Raw genomic sequence first — 21,422 nt, forward strand, 5'->3', positions numbered from 1 at the left:
TTATTTCTAGCCTTACATTGTAGTCCTCTAATACTGATTTCTAGACTTACATTGTAGTCCTCTATGACTCATTTCTAGCCTTACATTGCAGTCCTCTATGACTGATTTCTAGCCTTACATTGTAGTCCTCTATGACTGATTTCTAGCCTTACATTGTATTCTTCTATGGCTGATTTCTAGCCTTACATTGCAGTCCTCTAATACTGATTTCTAGACTTACATTGTAGTACTCTATGGCTGATTTCTAGCCTTACATTGCAGTCCTCTAATACTGATTTCTAGACTTACATTGTAGTACTCTATGGCTGATTTCTATGCTTACATTGTATTCCTCTATAGCTAATTTCTAGCCTTACATTGCAGTCCTCTATAACTGATTTCTAGCCTTACATTGTATTCCTCTATGGCTGATTTCTAGCCTTACATTGCAGTCCTCTATGACTGATTTCTCGATTTATATTGTAGTTTGTTGCTAGAGTCTATACATGAGTTGCGCTCTTCTTGTTGCTTGAGTCTATACATGAGTTGTCTTCTTGTTGCTTGAGTCTATACATGAGTTGTTCTCTTCTTGTTGCTAGAGTCTATACATAAGTACTTCTTGTTGCTAGAGTCTGTATTAGTGATGTCGCAAACCTTAACATTTTGGTTCGCGAACGGCGGACTCGAACTTCCGCTACTGTTCGCAAATCGGCGAACCGCGTGAACCGCCATTGACTTCAATAGGCAGACGAACTTTAAAACCCACAAGGATTCTTTCTGGCCACAATAGTGATGGAAAAGTTGTTTCAAGGGGACTAACACCTGGACTCTGGCATGCCGGGTGGGGATCCATGGCAAAACTCCCACGGAAAATTACATAGTTGATGCAGAGTCTGGTTTTAAGCCATAAAGTGCCTTAATCACCTAACATTCCTAAAAAAATTTTGAATAACGTGCTTTAAAACATCAGGTATGATGTAGTATCGATCAGCTATTAATAACACTATATGATGTGGGCCTGACACACAGGCCTGATGGAAAATGAAATTAGATTACACTAGCAAAATGATTTAAAAGTTTTTTTTTTTATTTTAAAATAATTTTAAGCAGATATGAGTGGTGGCTGCTGGCACAGCAATTAACCACAGTATATGCTGTGTAAGCCTGACACACAGGCCTGATAGAAAATGAAATTAGATTACACTAGCAAAATTATTTAAAAGTTTTGTTGTTTAAATTTACACTAATGTTAAGCAGATATCAGTGGTGGCACTAATCACAGTATATGCTGTGAGCCTCACACACAGGCTGAAAGCCAGGCCAATGCAAATAAAATTACAAATAATAATAAAAAAAAACCGACTGAAGTTCTAGCCCTAAAAATGGCTTTTTGGGGTGCTGTCCTTACAGCAGAGATTAGATGAGTCCTTCAGGACTGTAGTGGACACTAAATACACTAGCCTAGCTATCTATTTCCCTATAATGTCAGCAGCAGCAACACTAAACCTCCTCTCACTAAGAAAGCAAGATCGTAATGAATCTAAAATGGCTGCTGCCCAGGAGCTGGGAGGGTCTGTGAGGGAGTGTCTGCTGCTGATTGGCTCAAATGTGTCTGAAGGCTGTGAGATACAGGGTCAAAGTTTACTCAATGATGACGAATAGGGGGCGGATCAAAAATCGCATATGTTCGCCCGCAGCGGCGAACGCGAACAAGCTATGTTCGCCAGGAACTGTTCTCCGGCGAACTGTTTGAGACATCACTAGTCTGTATATGAGTTGTGCTTTTCTTGTCGCTAGAGTCTATACGTAAGTACTTCTTGTTGCTAGAGTCTATACATAAGTACTTCTTGTTGCTAGTGTCTATACATAAGTACTTCTTGTTGCTAGAGTCTATACATGAGTTGTGCTCTTCTTGTTGCTAGAGTCTATACATGAGTTGTGCTTTTCTTATTGCTAGACTCTATACATAAATTTTGCTCTTCTTGTTACTAGACGGTTGTGTCAGGGTATCTGTGAATGTCAGTAGATATTACATATATATGTAATAAGATAAAATAAGTATGCAATCTATCAAATATTAAATTTGAGCATGCTTATTTTATTGCTAAATACAGTGTGATATAATATCTGAGATGGGTCTTTGAGGCTTGAGTGTATGCAGATAAAAACCTGTTTTGATGGAGGAAAATTACCTTTTATACTTAAGTGTTAAATTGATACCTGCTGAGTTTTGATGCGCATGAGGCATCTGAACTCAAGATACCTACAGACATATGGAAATGCTGTGACTTAATCTTTTTATAAGATTATATTAACAACATATATATATATATATATATATATATATATATATATTACAAATAAATCCCAGCCAATGAGTCTTAGGAATCTTTCAACAAAGGATTTTAATAGTGTATATTGCTTCACACTATATAATGATAGATACGAAAAAATAAATGTAAGAAGGAAAAGACAAGGTGTAAGCTCACTCACATCCACACATACCCCATCCACCATACACATCCATACCATATAATAAACAATAATATGTTATGAGATAAACACAATAAACAAAGTAATCATAACACCCCCAGGGCGTCCCCAGGGGGTGAAGAACAGCACCACCTGTCAAAAATCAAGTGACTGTACAGCTTAAGGACAAAACAGGATAATCTGTATAATTTAATTTATATCACATACTTTCAAACTTAAACGTGCCTCAGGAAATTCTAAACTATATTTGGTAATTTGTTTATAGGAGTACATATATACTATAGGCCATTAGGAACATGAGTGCACTAATCGAGTAATGTGATTGTTACGGAATCTATTGTTTGTGATCTATTTGTGAGCAATTTACACATCCGTTGTTCCATTGAAGTATGAATGAAAGTTACATGTACATGACGTAGGGGGTGTGTGAATGTATCATCCAATAGGCAGGTAGTAGTGCCGGTTCAAATAACACCTCCTCGCAAGTACCTGGACATTAATTGACAAAGGGGCGGAGTCCCCGAAACACGCGTCGGAACTAGTAAGGACGCCGTCACCTGTTTCTGCCCGTGTTGTTTGAGCCACACTGCACGCTAACTGTGAACGGCTTCTAGATGGAGGAAGTGAGATGGGAATATCGTGACAGCGGTCCATTGCCACACTGAAGGCTACGTCGGTAGTACCGCATATACCAGTTTTGCTGATACAGGTAGCACTGTTACTCTCTATTGACCTGAGCTGCATCTCAGAACCTGACACTTTTGCAATAACACAAGATATTTGCAGCTTTAACTTTATGTTAGGTCAGTGTACAGATCACGATAATGGAACTTTATATGCTGTGTTATCGTGTATACCGTGAGTGAAAGTTATAAAGGGTGTGAGGTTGGACCAGCAGTTGAAATATACCTCACTTCAGTACAGCCATTTATACTCTATAATTGTGGCCACTCACACGACAGTTTCTATGGAGGGACATTTTGAGGCACAATATTGATATTATCACTAATAATTCATGCTTTCAGTGATATTACGTTTTTATTAGTGCTCTATTCAGCTTGTGGTCTCTCCGTGACATAACAAATCATGGATTACAAATATTAACAGCATTCAGTAGTATCCTGGGATTGTTACATAATACACTATTTACAAGTAACCGGATTAGAGTTGAAACTACAAACGTTACAAGTTACCTATAAAGTATTCTCAATAAAATGAGATGAACTTGTTCCAGTAACTTTTTTCTACACCTTGGATACATTTATGCAATTTTTGTTTTCATAATCAAGAATTATCCTGTTTTGTCCTTAAGCTGTACAGTCACTTGATTTTTGACAGTTGGTGCTGTTCTTCACCCCCTGGGGACGCCCTGGGGGTGTTATGATTACTTTGTTTATTGTGTTTATCTCATAACATATTATTGTTTCTTATATGGTACGGATGTGTATGGTGGAAGGGGTATGTGTGGATGTGAGTGAGCTTACACCTTGTCTTTTCCTGCTTACATTTATTTTTTCATATTTATCATTATATAGTGTGAAGCAATATACACTATTAAAATCCTTTGTTGAAAGAATCCTAAAACTCATTGGCTGGGATTTTTTGTATTATATTATTATTGAGTCAAGGACCAGACTCCATCCCGTGCCTGAGCATATTATAGTTTAAGCTTAGTAGGTGGTGCGGTCACCCTTTGATTATTATATATATATATATATATATATATATATATATATATATATATATATATATATATATATATATATATATATATATTATATATATATATATATATATATATATATATATATATATATATATATATATATATACATACACACACACACATGTGTATATGTATTGATCTAAAACATACTATATTGGAAAAATATCTGATGCATTGAATGGCTGCATTAGTGAACTTGAAAGCATAGAAGTCTTAAGGATTTGAAGTTTGGACAAATTATCTATACAGTTTTCAAACATTTAATATGTGCCTCAGACTGTCGGAATGATAGGTACAAATAAATGGATAGGAATATTAATTATGAATATTTGCTGAATTTAATAAGTAGCTATATAATCAACCTAAAATGTTTAACTGTGTCAAAATAACAACATTATTTCTTTCATTTCAGACCTGTGAGAAAGCAGTGTTGTTCCATGAAGTATCATATCTGTGTTTTCATGCATTCAAAACAATGTTATATCAGAATATGAATTGATATATTAATTAGTAATTCATCCTTTTAAATCCTTTCATAGAAAATGTGATTTTAAATACATTTTAAAATATTACTAGAGAGATGCTCACGTTTAGGTACATTTTCAATGATACGGCTAAAATACAACAAAGTATCAGCGCTGCTGGGGAGGAGGTGGATAAATTGTATATATGTAAATTCACAAAATATATTCTATTCAAAATTATTATATTAATTCAGAAATATTGATACTCCAGTAGCTGGGCAATATGCCCAAGTGTGTTATTTGTCAGAGTCTATAATAGAAATTGATGTAACTTATTATAATATAGAACCATAAGCAAACAGATTTTAAGCAAACAAATTTTAAACAAATCTCTAGAGGATTTTCAATGTTATTAGATGTTGCCATATGTACTGAACACATAATGTATTAATATCAGAAAATAGTGACTATATTAAGTATACATTTGAAGATTTGTAATAAGCTATATTTACTGTTAGCAGTTTTGATGGTGAGACTACATTTCTGGTTGTCTGCTGCGATCTAGTGGTTTATGCAAGAATTACAACCAAAGGGAATTATATTATCAAATAACCATATGTTCCCAGTAAACCAATCAATGCTTGGCTCCGTTAAGGGCCTATCAGACAAGCTCTGTGGTGCATATTCAAATATTCACCAATGATTAGAATAAAAGGGATGGGATGTATCACGTGATATAACCTCATGCAAGGGGATAGAAGTGGTCTTTGCTTGCTAAACTTTTGACTGATAACCTTGCTAGCCTGTTGGAAACACAGGCCCATATTTATCAAGCTCCGTACGGATCTTGTGGGCCCATGTTTCTGAGCAGGCGGACTGGAATCGCTGGAAATCAACCCGAACGAGTACGATCGAGTTGATTGACACCTCCCTGCTGGCGGCCGATTGGCCGCGAATCAGCAGTGGGCGGCGTTGCACCAGCAGCTCTTGTGAGCTGCTGGTGCAATGTTAAATGCGGAGAGCGTATTGCTCTCCGCATTTAGCGAGGTTTTGAGGACCTTATCCGCACTGTTGGATCAGGTCTGCAAGACTAATGATAAATAGAGGCCAATGTCTCTATAAGCAAAAATTGGGCTAACTTCCTTATCCATATAGCAAAATACCTCTACTTATTTATGAGGTGAACTGGGCTTATCTGAAAAAGCTGAAACTTCAATTTGGTGTTTCTCATAACGTATAAAAGGTTGTTTCATACTTTTATATTTAAATCAAAGGTATTTGGTTGTTACAATTAGATTGCAGCTGCTAATTTAAAGAGCAAAATTGGTATTTTAAATTTATATCCATAGTCCTGTATAGTTTTAACTAGTCACATTAATGCTAAATAATTTTACTTGCTAGATAAAGGTCTTTTGTATTTTATATCTTTAAGTCAGGCTTATTATTGTAAGTAAATCTCTCTGGTGTTAAGTTATTTGCAGCTATTGTGAGATATTTCAAAATTGGTTATTATATTTAAATCTCTGATTGTGGTAAATTAAGCAGAGTAAGTTTGTAATCCATATTGGGTATTGAATTATAGTTATTGGCTAATTATAGAAGATTCTGGTATTTTATTGCGCGATTCATTGTAAGTAAGATAAATTTTAGAGATATATTTTTATGATCTGTGGTATAGAATATTCTAACGGAATAAACCTGTGTAATTGATTCATAAGCAAGTCTCTACTTAATATATTTCAATGTGTTTATAAATTTAACTAATCTCAATAATTTAGGAATAAATATTAATTTCAATTGTTTCGTATATATATTTTAACTGGAGGCTATTTTTAAATAATAATAAATAAATTGTATTATAACCCTGGTATATACTGACAGTTGGAAACTCTATTCTTAACACCTCACCCCAGGTCCGCTGTCTTGGGGTCACACTTGACTCAGAACTCACATTCAAACAACATATACAAGTGCTTACCAAATCCTGCTGTTCACACCTACGCAACATTTTCAGAATTCGTACATTCCTTACTCAAAAAACTACAAAAATACTTATTCATTCCCTCATTTTGTCACGCATTGATTATTGCAATCTACTCCTAAATGGCCTTCCAAAACACTGCCTCTCCTCCCTCCAATCTATTATGAATGCTTCTACTAGTCTCATCCACCTAAGTTGCCGATCTACATCAGCTGCTCCGCTCTGCCAGTCTCTACACTGGCTCCCCATACACTCCAGAATACAATTAAAAATATTAACCTTAACTTACAAAGCACTCAACAGTCTATCTTCAAACTATATTTCCTCTCATCGATCAAATATTCCACATACTGTCCTCTTCGATCAACCTCTGACTTACGTCTCTCTACTCCTGTTATTTCTACATCCCACTCCCGTCTCCAAGACTTCTCACGTGCTGCTCCTGTCCTTTGGAACTCTCTACCCCGCTCCATAAGACTGTCTCCTACCTTGTATAGCTTCAGACGCTCCTTAAAAACCCACCTTTACAGAGAGGCTTACCATCTCTCATCCTAGCCAAACTAATCCATGAACTGCCTGACTCACTGCTGCAACTACAACCTATGTAACAAGCTACCCCAACCTTATGCCTCTGCCCCCTAAACCTGTAGACTGCAAGCTCTCCAGGGCAGGGCCCTTTTCCTCCTGTACTAGATTTGTTTAGTTTTGTATTTTATCACGAATCCTTATCATTGCAAATCCCTATCATTGTACCCAGTGCTACGGAATTTGGTGGCGCTATACTAATAAATGATGATGATAATAATAATAGAGTCTATACATGAGTTGTGCTTTTCTTGTTGCTAGAGTCAATACATAAGTTGCGCTTTTCTTGTTGCTAGAGTCAATACATAAGTTGCGCTTTTCTTGTTGCTAGAGTCTATACATGAGTTGTGCTCTTCTTGTTGCTAGAGTCTAAACATGAGTTGTTCTTGTCGTGTTGCTGGAGTCTATACATAAGTATTTCTTGTAGTTAGAGTCTAAACATGAGTTGTGCTCTTCTTGTTGCTAGAATCTATACATGAGTTGTACTTTTCTTGTTGCTAGAGTCTATACACAAGTATTTCTTGTTGATAGAGTCTATACACAAGTATTTCTTGTTGCTAGAGTCTACAGGGAGTGCAGAATTATTAGGCAAATGAGTATTTTGACCACATCATCCTCTTTATGCATGTTGTCTTACTCCAAGTTGTATAGGCTCGAAAGCCTACTACCAGTTAAGCATATTAGGTGATGTGCATCTCTGTAATGAGAAGGGGTGTGTTCTAATGACATCAACACCCTATATCAGGTGTGCATAATTATTAGGCAACTTCCTTTCCTTTGGCAAAATGGGTCAAAAGAAGGACTTGACCGGCTCAGAAAAGTCAAAAATAGTGAGATATCCTGCAGAGGTATGCAGCACTCTTAAAATTGCAAAGCTTCTGAAGAGTGATCATCGAACAATCAAGCGTTTCATTCAAAATAGTCAACAGGGTCGCAAGAAGCGTGTGGAAAAACCAAGGCGCAAAATAACTGCCCATGAACTGAGAAAAGTCAAGCGTGCAGCTGCCAAGATGCCACTTGCCACCAGTTTGGCCATATTTCAGAGCTGCAACATCACTGGAGTGCCCAAAAGCACAAGGTGTGCAATACTCAGAGACATGGCCAAGGTAAGAAAGGCTGAAAGACGACCACCACTGAACAAGACACACAAGCTGAAACGTCAAGACTGGGCCAAGAAATATCTCAAGACTGATTTTTCTAAGGTTTTATGGACTGATGAAATGAGAGTGAGTCTTGATGGGCCAGATGGATGGGCCCGTGGCTGGATTGGTAAAGGGCAGAGAGCTCCAGTCCGACTCAGACGCCAGCAAGGTGGAAGTGGAGTACTGGTTTGGGCTGGTATCATCAAAGATGAGCTTGTGGGGCCTTTTCGGGTTGAGGATGGAGTCAAGTTCAACTCCCAGTCCTACTGCCAGTTTCTGGAAGACACCTTCTTCAAGCAGTGGTACAGGAAGAAGTCTGCATCCTTCAAGAAAAACATGATTTTCATGCAGGACAATGCTCCATCACACACGTCCAAGTACTCCACAGCGTGGCTGGCAAGAAAGGGTATAAAAGAAGAAAATCTAATGACATGGCCTCCTTGTTCACCTGATCTGAACCCCATTGAGAACCTGTGGTCCATCATCAAATGTGAGATTTACAAGGAGGGAAAACAGTACACCTCTCTGAACAGTGTCTGGGAGGCTGTAGTTGCTGCTGCACGCAATGTTGATGGTGAACAGATCAAAACACTGACAGAATCCATGGATGGCAGGCTTTTGAGTGTCCTTGCAAAGAAAGGTGGCTATATTGGTCACTGATTTGTTTTTGTTTTGTTTTTGAATGTCAGAAATGTATATTTGTGAATGTTGAGATGTTATATTGGTTTCACTGGTAAAAATAAATAATTGAAATGGGTATATATTTGTTTTTTGTTAAGTTGCCTAATAATTATGCACAGTAATAGTCACCTGCACACACAGATATCCCCCTAAAATAGATATAACTAAAAACTACTTCCAAAACTATTCAGCTTTGATATTAATGCGTTTTTTGGGTTCATTGAGAACATGGTTGTTGTTCAATAATAAAATTAATCCTCAAAAATACAACTTGCCTAATAATTCTGCACTCCCTGTATACATGAGTTGTGCTCTTCTTGTTGCTAGAGTCTTTACATAAGTACTTCTTGTTGCTAGATTCTATACATGAGATGTGCTTTTCTTGTTGCTAGAGTCAATACATAAGTTGCGCTTTTCTTGTTGCTAGAGTCTATACATGAGTTGTGCTCTTCTTGTTGCTAAAGTCTAAACATGAGTTGTGCTCTTCTTCTTGCTAGAGTCTATACATGAGTTGTGCTCTTCTTGTTGCTAGATTCTATAAAAGAGTTGTGCTCTTCTTGCTGCTAGAGTCTAAGCATGAGTTGTTCTTGTTGTGTTGCTAGAGTCTATACATAAGTATTTCTTGTTGATAGAGTCTATACATGAGTTGTGCTCTTGTTGCTAGAGTCTATACATAATTATTTCTTGTTGCTAGAGTCTAGACCTGAGTTGTGCTTTTCTTGTTGCTAGAGTCTTTACATAAGTACTTCTTGTTGCTAGATTCTATACATGAGATGTGCTTTTCTTGTTGCTAGAGTCAATACATAAGTTGCGCTTTTTCTTGTTGCTAGAGTCTATACATGAGTTGTGCTCTTCTTGTTGCTAGAGTCTATACATAATTATTTATTTTTGCTAGAGTTTATACATGAGTTGTGCTTTTCTTGTTGCTAGAGTCTATACATAAGTTGTGCTTTTCTTGTTGCTAGAGTCTATACATGAGTTGTGCTCTTCTTGTTGATAGATTCTATACATGAGTTGTACTTTTCTTGTTGCTAGAGTCTATACATGAGTTGTGCTCTTCTTGTTGCTAGAGTCTAAACATGAGTTGTTCTAGTCTTGTTGCTAGAGTCTATACATAAGTACTTTTTGTTGCTAGAGTCCTTATATGAGTTGTGCTTTTCTTGTTGCTAGAGTCTATACAAAAGTACTTCTTGTTGCTAGAGTCTATACATGAGTTGTGCTCTTCTTGATGCTAGTCTAAACATGAGTTGTGCTCTTCTTGTTGCTAGAGTCTAAACATGAGTTGTTCTTGTCGTGTTGCTATAGTCTATACATAAGTATATCTTGTTGTTAGAGTCTGAACATGAGTTGTGCTCTTCTTGTTGCTAGATTCTATACATGAGTTGTGCTCTTCTTGTTGCTAGAGTCTATACATGAGTTGTGCTCTTCTTGTTGCTAGAGTCTAAACATGAGTTGTTCTTGTCTTGTTGCTAGAGTCTATACATAATTATTTCTTGTTGCTAGAGTCTATACCTGAGTTGAGTTGTGCTCTTCTTGATGCTAGTCTAAACATTAGTTGTGCTCATCTTGTTGCTAGAGTCTAGCAACAAGAAGAGCACAACTTATGTATAGACTCTAGCAACAAGATGAGCACAACTAATGTATAGAGTCTAAACATGAGTTGTTCTAGTCTTGTTGCTAGAGTCTATACATAATTATTTCTTGTTGCTAGAGTCTATACCTGAGTTGTGTTTTTCTTGTTGCTAGAGTCTATACATAAGTACTTCTTGTTGCTAGATTCTATACATGAGTTGTGTTTTTCTTGTTGCTAGAGTCTATACATAAGTACTTCTTGTTGCTAGATTCTATACATGAGTTGTGCTTTTCTTGTTGCTAGAGTCAATACATAAGTTGCGCTTTTCTTGTTGCTAGAGTCTATACATGAGTTGTGCTCTTCTTCTTGCTAGAGTCTAAACATGAGTTGCGCTTTTCTTGTTGCTAAAGTCTAAACATGAGTTGTGCTCTTCTTCTTGCTAGAGTCTTAACATGAGTTGTGCTTTTCTTGTTGCTAGAGTCTATACATGAGTTGGGCTCTTCTTGTTGCTAGATTCTATAAAAGAGTTGTGCTCTTCTTGCTGCTAGAGTCTAAGCATGAGTTGTTCTTGTTGTGTTGCTAGAGTCTATACATAAGTATTTCTTGTTGATAGTCTATACATGAGTTGTGCTCTTCTTGTTGCTAGAGTCTATACATGAGTTGTGCTCTTGTTGCTAGAGTCTATACATAATTATTTCTTGTTGCTAGAGTCTAGACCTGAGTTGTGCTTTTCTTGTTGCTAGAGTCTTTACATAAGTACTTCTTGTTGCTAGATTCTATACATGAGATGTGCTTTTCTTGTTGCTAGAGTCAATACATAAGTTGCGCTTTTCTTGTTGCTAGAGTCTATACATGAGTTGGGCTCTTGTTGCTAGAGTCTATACATGAGTTGTGCTCTTCTTGTTGCTAGAGTCTATACATAATTATTTATTTTTGCTAGAGTTTATACATGAGTTGTGCTTTTCTTGTTGCTAGAGTCTATACATAAGTTGTGCTTTTCTTGTTGCTAGAGTCTATACATGAGTTGTGCTCTTCTTGTTGATAGATTCTATACATGAGTTGTGCTCTTCTTGTTGCTAGAGTCTATACATGAGTTGTGCTCTTCTTGTTGCTAGAGTCTAAACATGAGTTGTTCTAGTCTTGTTGCTAGAGTCTATACATAATTATTTCTTGTTGCTAGAGTCTATACCTGAGTTGAGTTGTGCTCTTCTTGATGCTAGTCTAAACATTAGTTGTGCTCATCTTGTTGCTAGAGTCTAGCAACAAGAAGAGCACAACTTATGTATAGACTCTAGCAACAAGATGAGCACAACTAATGTATAGAGTCTAAACATGAGTTGTTCTAGTCTTGTTGCTAGAGTCTATACATAATTATTTCTTGTTGCTAGAGTCTATACCTGAGTTGTGTTTTTCTTGTTGCTAGAGTCTATACATAAGTACTTCTTGTTGCTAGAGTCTATACATAAGTACTTCTTGTTGCTAGATTCTATACATGAGTTGTGCTTTTCTTGTTGCTAGAGTCAATACATAAGTTGCGCTTTTCTTGTTGCTAGAGTCTATACATGAGTTGTGCTCTTCTTCTTGCTAGAGTCTAAACATGAGTTGCGCTTTTCTTGTTGCTAAAGTCTAAACATGAGTTGTGCTCTTCTTCTTGCTAGAGTCTTAACATGAGTTGTGCTTTTCTTGTTGCTAGAGTCTATACATGAGTTGGGCTCTTCTTGTTGCTAGAGTCTATACATGAGTTGTGCTCTTCTTGTTGCTAGAGTCTAAACATGAGTTGTTCTAGTCTTGCTAGAGTCTAAACATGAGTTGTGCTCTTGTTGCTAGAGTCTAAACATGAGTTGTTCTAGTCTTGTTGCTAGAGTTTATACATAATTATTTCTTTTTGCTAGAGTTTATACATGAGTTGTGCTTTTCTTGTTGCTAGAGTCTAAACATGAGTTGGGCTCTTCTTGTTACTAGATTCTATAAAAGAGCTGTGCTCTTCTTGCTGCTAGAGTCTAAACATGAGTTGTTCTTGTCGTGTTGCTAGAGTCTATACATTAGTATTTCTTATTGCTAGAGTCTAAACATGAGTTGTGCTCTTCTTGTTTCTAGATTCTATACATGAGTTGTACTTTTCTTGTTGCAGGAGTCTCTACATAAGTATTTCTTGTTGCTAGAGTCTATACATGAGTTGTGCTTTTCTTGTTGCTAGAGTCTATACATGAGTTGTGCTTCTTTTTGCTAGATTCTATAAATGAGTTGTGCTCTTCTTGTGGCTAGAGTCTAAACATGAGTTGTTCTTGTCGTGTTGCTATAGTCAATACATAAGTATTTCTTTTTGTTAGAGTCTAAACATGAGTTGTGCTCTTCTTGTTGCTAGATCCTATAAATGAGTTGTGCTCTTCTTGTGGCTAGAGTCTAAACATGAGTTGTTCTTGTCGTGTTGCTATAGTCAATACATAAGTATTTCTTGTTGATAGAGTCTAAACATGAGTTTTGCTCTTCTTGTTTTGCGTCTATACATGAATTGTTGTCTTCTTGTTGCTAGAGTCTATAAATGAGTTGTGCTCTTCTTGTTGATAGTCTCAACATGAGTTGTTCTTGTCTTGTTGCTAGAGTCTATCCATGAGTATTTCTTGTTGATAGAGTCTAAACATGGGTTGTGCTCTTCTTGTTGCTAGCGTCTATACATGAATTGTTGTCTTCTTGTTGCTATAGTTTATACATCAGTCATGCTCTTCCTCCTCTTGTTGCTAGAGCCTATATACGAGTTGTGCTTTTCTTCTCGCTAGAGTCGATACATGAGTTGTGCTCTTCTTGTTGCTAGAGTCTATACATAAGTACTTCTTGTTGCTAGAGTCTATTCATAGAGTCAATTCATATGTACTTCTTGTTGCTAGAGTCCTTATATGAGTTGTGCTTTTCTTGTTGCTAGAGTCTATACATAAGTACTTCTTGTTGCTAGAGTCCTTATATGAGTTGTGCTTTTCTTGTTGCTAGAGTCTATACATAAGTACTTCTTGTTGCTAAATTCTATACATGAGTTGTGCTTTTCTTGTTGCTAGAGTCTATACCTGAGTTGTGTTTTTCTTGTTGCTAGAGTCTATACATAAGTACTTCTTGTTGCTAGATTCTATACATGAGTTGTGCTTTTCTTGTTGCTAGAGTCAATACATAAGTTGCGCTTTTCTTGTTGCTAGAGTCTATACATGAGTTGTGCTCTTCTTGTTGCTAGAGTCTAAACATGAGTTGCGCTTTTCTTGTTGCTAGAGTCTAAACATGAGTTGTGCTCTTCTTCTTGCTAGAGTCTAAACATGAGTTGTGCTTTTCTTGTTGCTAGAGTCTATACATGAGTTGGGCTCTTCTTGTTGCTAGAGTCTATACATGAGTTGTGCTCTTCTTGTTGCTAGAGTCTATACATGAGTTGTGCTCTTCTTGATGCTAGTCTAAACATGAGTTGTGCTCATCTTGTTGCTAGAGTCTATACATAAGTTGTGCTCTTCTTGTTGCTAGAGTCTAAACATGAGTTGTTCTTGCCGTGTTGCTATAGTCTATACATAAGTATATCTTGCTGCTAGAGTCTATACCTGAGTTGAGTTGTGCTCTTCTTGATGCTAGTCTAAACATTAGTTGTGCTCATCTTGTTGCTAGAGTCTATACATAAGTTGTGCTCTTCTTGTTGCTAGAGTCTATACATGAGTTGTGCTCTTCTTGTTGCTAGATTCTATACATGATTTGTACTTTTCTTGTTGCTAGAGTCTATACATGAGTTGTGCTCTTCTTGTTGCTAGAGTCTAAACATGAGTTGTTCTAGTCTTGTTGCTAGAGTCTATACATAATTATTTCTTATTGCTAGAGTCTATACCTGAGTTGAATTGTGCTCTTCTTGATGCTAGTCTAAACATTAGTTGTGCTCTTCTTGATGCTAGAGTCTATACATGAGTTGTGCTCTTCTTGCTACTAGAGTCTATACATGAGTTGTGCTCTTCTTGATGCTAGAGTCTATACATGAGTTGTGCTCTTCTTGTTGCTAGAGTCTATACATGAATTGTGCTCTTGTTGTTGTGTATATATATATATATGAGTTGTCTGTTTTTGTTACTAGAGTCTATACATAGGTTGTTGCTAGAGTCTATATACAAGTTGTGTTTTCCTTGTTGCTAGAGCCTCTAGATAGGTAATTATTGCTTCTAGAGTCTATACATAAGTACTTCTTGTTGCTAGAGTCTATACATAACATAAGTACTTCTTGTTGCTGGAATCTATACATGAGTTTTGCTCTTCTTGTTGCTAGAGTCTATACATGAGTTGTGCTCTTCTTCTTGCTAGAGTCTATACATGAGTTGTGCTCTTCTTGCTGCTAGAGTCTATACATGAGTTGTGCTCCTCTTGCTGCTAGAGTCTATACATTAGTTGTGCTCTTCTTGCTGCTAGAGTCTATACATGAGTTGTGCTCTACTTGTTGGTATAGTCTATACATGAGTTGTGCAAGTCTTGTTGCCAATGTCTATACATGAGTTGTGCAAGTCTTGTTGCAGTCACACATGTACAATACCAGTTTTTAACAGTAGACACACCTCTGCAATACCTGTATAGAATTGTAGTCACACCTGTACAATACCAGTACATAACAGTAGTCAGACCTGTATTATACCAGTATATAACGATAGTCACACTTGTACAATACCTGTATATAATGGTAGTCACACTTGTATCTAACGGTAGTCACACCTGTACAACACCTGTATCTAACTGTAGTTACACCTGTACCATACCTGTATATAATGGTAGTTACACCTGTACAATACCTGTATATAATGGTAGTTACACCTGTACAATACCTGTATCTAACGGTAGTTACACCTGTACAATACCTGTATCTAACAGTAGTCACACCTGTACAATACCTGTATCTAACGGTAGTTACACCTGTACAATACCTGTATCTAACGGTAGTCACACCTGTACAATACCTGTATATAATGGTAGTTACACCTGTACAATACCTGTATATAATGGTAGTTACACCTGTACAATACTTGTATCTAACGGTAGTTACACCTGTACAATACCTGTATATAATGGTAGTTACACCTGTACAATACTTGTATCTAACGGTAGTCACACCTGTACAATACCTGTATCTAACGGTAGTTACACCTGTACAATACCTGTATCTAACGGTAGTCACACCTGTACAATACCTGTATCTAACAGTAGTCACAACTGTACAATACCTGTATCTAACGGTAGTCACACCTGTACAATACCTCTATCTAACGGTAGTTACACCTCTACAATACCTGTATCTAACAGTAGTCACAACTGTACAATACCTGTATCTAACGGTAGTCACACCTGTACAATACCTGTATATAATGGTAGTTACACCTGTACAATACCTGTATCTAACGGTAGTTACACCTGTACAATACCTGTATATAATGGTAGTTACACCTGTACAATACCTGTATCTAACGGTAGTTACACCTGTACAATACCTGTATCTAACAGTAGTCACACCTGTACAATACCTGTATCTAACAGTAGTCACACCTGTACAATACCTGTATCTAACGGTAGTCACACCTGTACAATATCTCTATCTAACGGTAGTTACACCTCTACAATACCTGTATCTAACAGTAGTCACAACTGTACAATACCTGTATCTAACGGTAGTGACACCTGTACAATACCTGTATCTAACGGTAGTCACACCTGTACAATACCTGTATATAACAGTAGTCACACCTGTACAATACCTGTATCTAACGGTAGTTACACCTGTACAATACCTGTATCTAACGGTAGTCACACCTGTACCTATACCTGTATATAACGGTAGTCACACCTGTACAATACCTGTATCTAACGGTAGTTACACCTGTACAATACCTGTATCTAACGGTAGTCACACATGTACAATACCTGTATCTAATGGTAGTCACACATGTACAATACTTGTATCTAACGGTAGTTACACCTGTACAGTACCTGTATCTAACGGTAGTCACACCTGTACAATACTTGTATCTAACGGTAGTTACACCTGTACAGTACCTGTATCTAACGGTAGTCACACATGTACAATACCTGTATCTAACGGTAGTTACACCTGTACAGTACCTGTATCTAACGGTAGTTACACCTGTACAGTACCTGTATCTAAGGGTAGTTACACCTGTACAATACTTGTATCTAACGGTAGTTACACCTGTACAGTACCTGTATCTAACGGTAGTTACACCTGTACAGTACCTGTATCTAACGGTAGTTACACCTGTACAATACTTGTATCTAACGGTAGTTACACCTGTACAGTACCTGTATCTAACGGTAGTCACACATGTACAATACCTGTATCTAACGGTAGTTACACCTGTACAGTACCTGTATCTAACGGTAGTCACACCTGTACAATACCTGATGTGCTGGGAAAAACTCAGGGGCTATAATTGCAGTTAGCTGAGTCTATGCTGCGTGACCTCTTGTTTCACTGATGAGTTGGAGGACACACTTTCTGTATATAATAAATAATACAGATTTGTTGGCGCTTTATGAATAAAGTACAATAAAAATAATTATTATTTTGCGGTTCTTGCGTATTACTTTTGCAGACAGATGATATCATACAATTCTCTAACTGAGACGTCTGCACAAACTGTGATAATTACACCAAACGTCCCAGCCTCACTTCGCTCTCTTCTCTTTGCAGCATTTAACCCACAGTGGAACGAAACTCTGACATTCCAGGTGCATATCCCTGAGCTGGCGATGGTTCGGTTTTGTGTAGAAGATCAGATCTCTCTTTTCTCAAACGAATTCCTTGGCCAATACACGCTGCCTTTTACAAGTCTCACTAAAGGTAAAAAACTGAGTGAAAGAGAAAGGAACACAGGGACGACCGCTGTTCTTATGTGTCATTATGAGCATTATGTATTCGAGACTCCAGCTAAAAACTCTGCGGGGATAATTCCTATCATATCTAGCTGCTTAGGAATAAAACTAATTGGACTCTATGGGTAACATAAACACAAAGCTGGGGAAATGCAGCCTGTCTGTGGGAGAGATGTTCATTATCTGATATTAGCTGATGTGGTCAGAAGGATTTGATAAATAATTGTAAGGCAGAAATGTAATCTCCAATTAGAAAACAAATACAAAACTACTTTCTGTTGGTCAAATTGATGCTGTGACAAGACACTGTAAGTGCTGATGTATTTTGTGCCTAATAGGAAGGTTCTGCTGTACAGATGAGATACTATTACTATTACTATTGTCTAAATAAAATAACAGTAACAGTAACAACACAACAGGTTGGCATTCTGGTCACTAAGGGCTCGCTTCTATTTAGCCGTTAAAAATGGAGCCGTAAGCTACCGAAGAGGCCGACAGCTAAAAGTAATTTACGGCTCCATTTTAGTACCAGGTTTGCATTGAAAAGGTTTCCGCTTTGCGTGCGGTCGCTCTTTTCATGTAGGTTTAAGTTAGCATTGTGTTAACGCTTCCACCCGATGATGGATTTCTAAAACATTAATTGTTTACTATGGTAACCCAACCTTACATTACACTCGATCTCATATTCGGCTCCGCATACAAGTGCGGCGCGCATACTTTCCCTGTTGCTCGCTGTTAAAATAAAATAGCAAACGCATGCGCAATATCTAAATCTCAACTGCAACCCCCCACCGCAATAACTAATGTATTAACCCCTAGTCCGCCAACCCCCATATGGCAAAGTATCTATTTAAACTATTAACCCTTAATCCGCCATGCCCCCATATAGCAATTGACGTAAAAAATCTATTAACGCCTAAACATCCAACCCCCCACAACGTAATTAACCTAATTAAGCTATTAACCCCTAAACCGCCAACTTCCCACAACGCAAATAACAAATTAAATTACTTAGCCCCCTAACCTAACAACCCCTAAATTAACTTCAATTACCTAAATTAAAAAATACTACATTACAATTAAAATAAAAAAAACTAACATTACTTTAAAAATAAATAAAGTTTAAATTTATCTAAAATTACAGAAAATAAAAAAGTCTAACATTACATAAAATAATAAACCAAATTATGCAAAATAAAAAAATTAAACCTAATCCCTATGAAAAATAAAAAAGCCCCCTAATCTAAACTATCTATAGCCCTTAAAGGGGCCTTTTGTAGGGCATCACCCTAAGTTAAACAGCTCTTTTACCTTTAAAAACACTAAGTCCTCCTCTAACAGTAAACCCCCTCACACACAACAAACCCCCAAAATAAAAATATCTAACACTAAAATATCCTAAACTACCCAATGCCCCATAAGGGGCATTTGTATGGACATTGCCCTTAAAAGGATATTCAGCTCTTTTACTGCCACTAAAAGGACACTCAGCTCTTTTACACTGCCCAAAATCCCTATTCTAAAATAAAAAAATAAAAAAAAATAAAAATTCCTTACTCTTACCCCCAAATAGGTACTCACCGTTCCTGAAGTCCGGCCGAGAAGGTCCTCTTCCAGATAGCGGTGAAATCTTCTTGGAGCCGGCGACATCTTTCCTCTTCATCCAGAACCAAGCCGGCACGGAGCAGAGATAACCGCGGAACTGAAGACCGGCGACCACGGAGTCAAGGAACGTGGAAGATCCTCTTTGTACAATCACCACCGTACACTGAATATTGAATGCAAGTTACACGTTTAAATATGGCGTACCTTGCTTTGCTATTGGCTGATTTGATTCTTCAAATTCAAATCAGCCAATAGGACAAGAGCTACTAAAAGCCTATTGGCTGATTTGAATTTGAAGAATCAAATCAGCCAATAGAAATGCAAGGTACACCATATTTAAACGCGTAACTTGCATTCAATATTCAGTGTATAGTGGTGATCGTACGAAGAGGATCCTCCACACTCCTTGACACAATGGTCGCTGGTCTTCAGTTCCTCGGTCGCCGGTCTTCAGTTCTGCGGTCCTGGATGAAGATAGAAGAGGTTGATGCTTGGAAGAAGACTTCACCGCCGGACTTCAGAAACTGTGAGTACCTATCTGGGGGTTAGACTTTTTTTTAGATTAGGGATTTTGGGCAATTGTAAAAGAGCTGAATATCCTTTTAAGGGCAGTGCCCATACAAATGCCCCTTTAGAGGCAATGGGTAGTTTAGGATTTTTTAGTGTTAGTTTTTTTTTTGGGGGGGTATGTAAGTGGGAAGTTTTACTGTTAGGGGAAACAGTTTTTTTTTTTTAAAGGTAAAATACCTGTTTAACTTAGGGCAATACCCTACAAAAGGCCCTTTTAAAGGAAGGCTATTGGTAGTTTAGTATTAGGTTAGGGGGTGTTTTTTATTTTGGTGGGGCTTTTTTATTTTCATAGAGATTAGGTATATATTTTTTTTTTTTTTTTTTTTATTTGGTTTATTATTTTATGTAATGTTAGACTTTTTTATTTTTTGTAATTTTAGATTAATTTAAACTTAGTTTTTTTTATTTTTAAAGTAATATTAGGATTTATTATTTTAATTGTAATGTAGGATTATTTTAATTTATGTAATGGGGTTAATTTAGGGGGTATTAGGTTCGGGGGCTTAGTGATTAGTTATTTGTGATATGGGGGCATGGCGGTTTAGGGGTTAAAAGTTTAAATAGCTGGATTGTGTTGTGGGGGCATGGCGGTTTAGGGGTTAATAGTTTAAATGGCTAGATTGCATTGTGGGGAAATAGCGGTTTGCGCAGGCATTGGTATTATTTAAAGATTAGCGGCTTCTAAAACTTTGTATGGGACACGATAATGTGTTCGGCAGCCCGAGACCAGTTGACAAAATTGAGTTAAAACGGGCCGTTGGAAGCAGTCGATAAACGATATGGCTTCCGACTGCATATTCATCGGTTTGCGTGCACTCGAGCCCTAAGCCAGGAAACGAGCCCTAAGCTTGGTACCAGAATTTTGTTCCATTGCAAATTGAATAATTATTGATTACCTAATGTGATGTGTAGATTCATAAAGAGAAGACAACTGGTGCTACAATATACAGTCTAGTTAAGCTGTCTAGACACAGAATAGATATGTCTAATGTTCTTAGAAATCCATTTATATTTCTAAACTAGATTATCTGAAATATAACATTGCCCAGGTAAGAGAATAAAATTACTCTCGGCCCACCACAGACTAAACTCAAACATAGTATCAAAGGATAAAGTTCAGCAGATTTATTTCATATGATTTCACTCTCATGCTGAGCTAATGTCCCCTTATGGGAGTAATTTATCTTATGATAGACTACTAGCCCTCACTATTCAAAGATTTGTCAGACCGTCGAGAAACTGCCTCGTTTGCCTCATCGGCCTGGCAGCCCTACGGTCTGTCAAGATATTCCAAAAAAAGGGGAGTGTCCAAGCAATGCCGGCGAGCAGAGATGTCTCTTCCATAGAAGTTAAAGGGAGCGTGATGTCACCACCCATCAGCATTTTGCTGCGACGGAGTGGGGGCCTTATTTGAAATGGGCCTACATGGCGCAAACAGTGCGTTCACTGTAACTAAAAATAGTTTCCATGTAGGCAAACTTAAAATATTGCCGTGGGGACCTAAGCTATATTACACCTACTCTAACTAGCCCAGGGCAGCTGATAGCTGGCGAGACAAACATAGCGACTACCCTCCTTGCAATCTGCACTTCACTGATTTGAACATATTGATCTTTTGTTGATGTATCTGAATCAAAATGCAGGCTACTCCCACGATCACCCCCCCCCCCAGTTACCATCAATAATCACCTAATTGACTCCCAACGCTAAGTACAAAGTCTGGGGTTAGTTTGGGCTT

General features: G+C 37.4%; 1 protein-coding gene across 1 annotated transcript in view; it reads left to right on the forward strand.

Annotated features, from left to right (window-relative positions):
• Positions 1 to 17,638, forward strand: part of PLCZ1 (phospholipase C zeta 1) — a 400,274-nt gene extending 382,636 nt beyond the window's left edge. Inside the window, exon 10 of the mRNA XM_053719723.1 lies at positions 17,328 to 17,638. Coding sequence (XP_053575698.1) covers positions 17,328 to 17,638 — 311 coding nt within the window. The remainder of the gene's footprint in view (positions 1 to 17,327) is intronic.
• The last annotated feature ends 3,784 nt before the right edge of the window (positions 17,639 to 21,422 follow it).

Source organism: Bombina bombina, chromosome 6, assembly GCF_027579735.1.
Source record: "Bombina bombina isolate aBomBom1 chromosome 6, aBomBom1.pri, whole genome shotgun sequence".
Classification (NCBI taxonomy): Eukaryota; Metazoa; Chordata; class Amphibia; order Anura; family Bombinatoridae; genus Bombina; species Bombina bombina.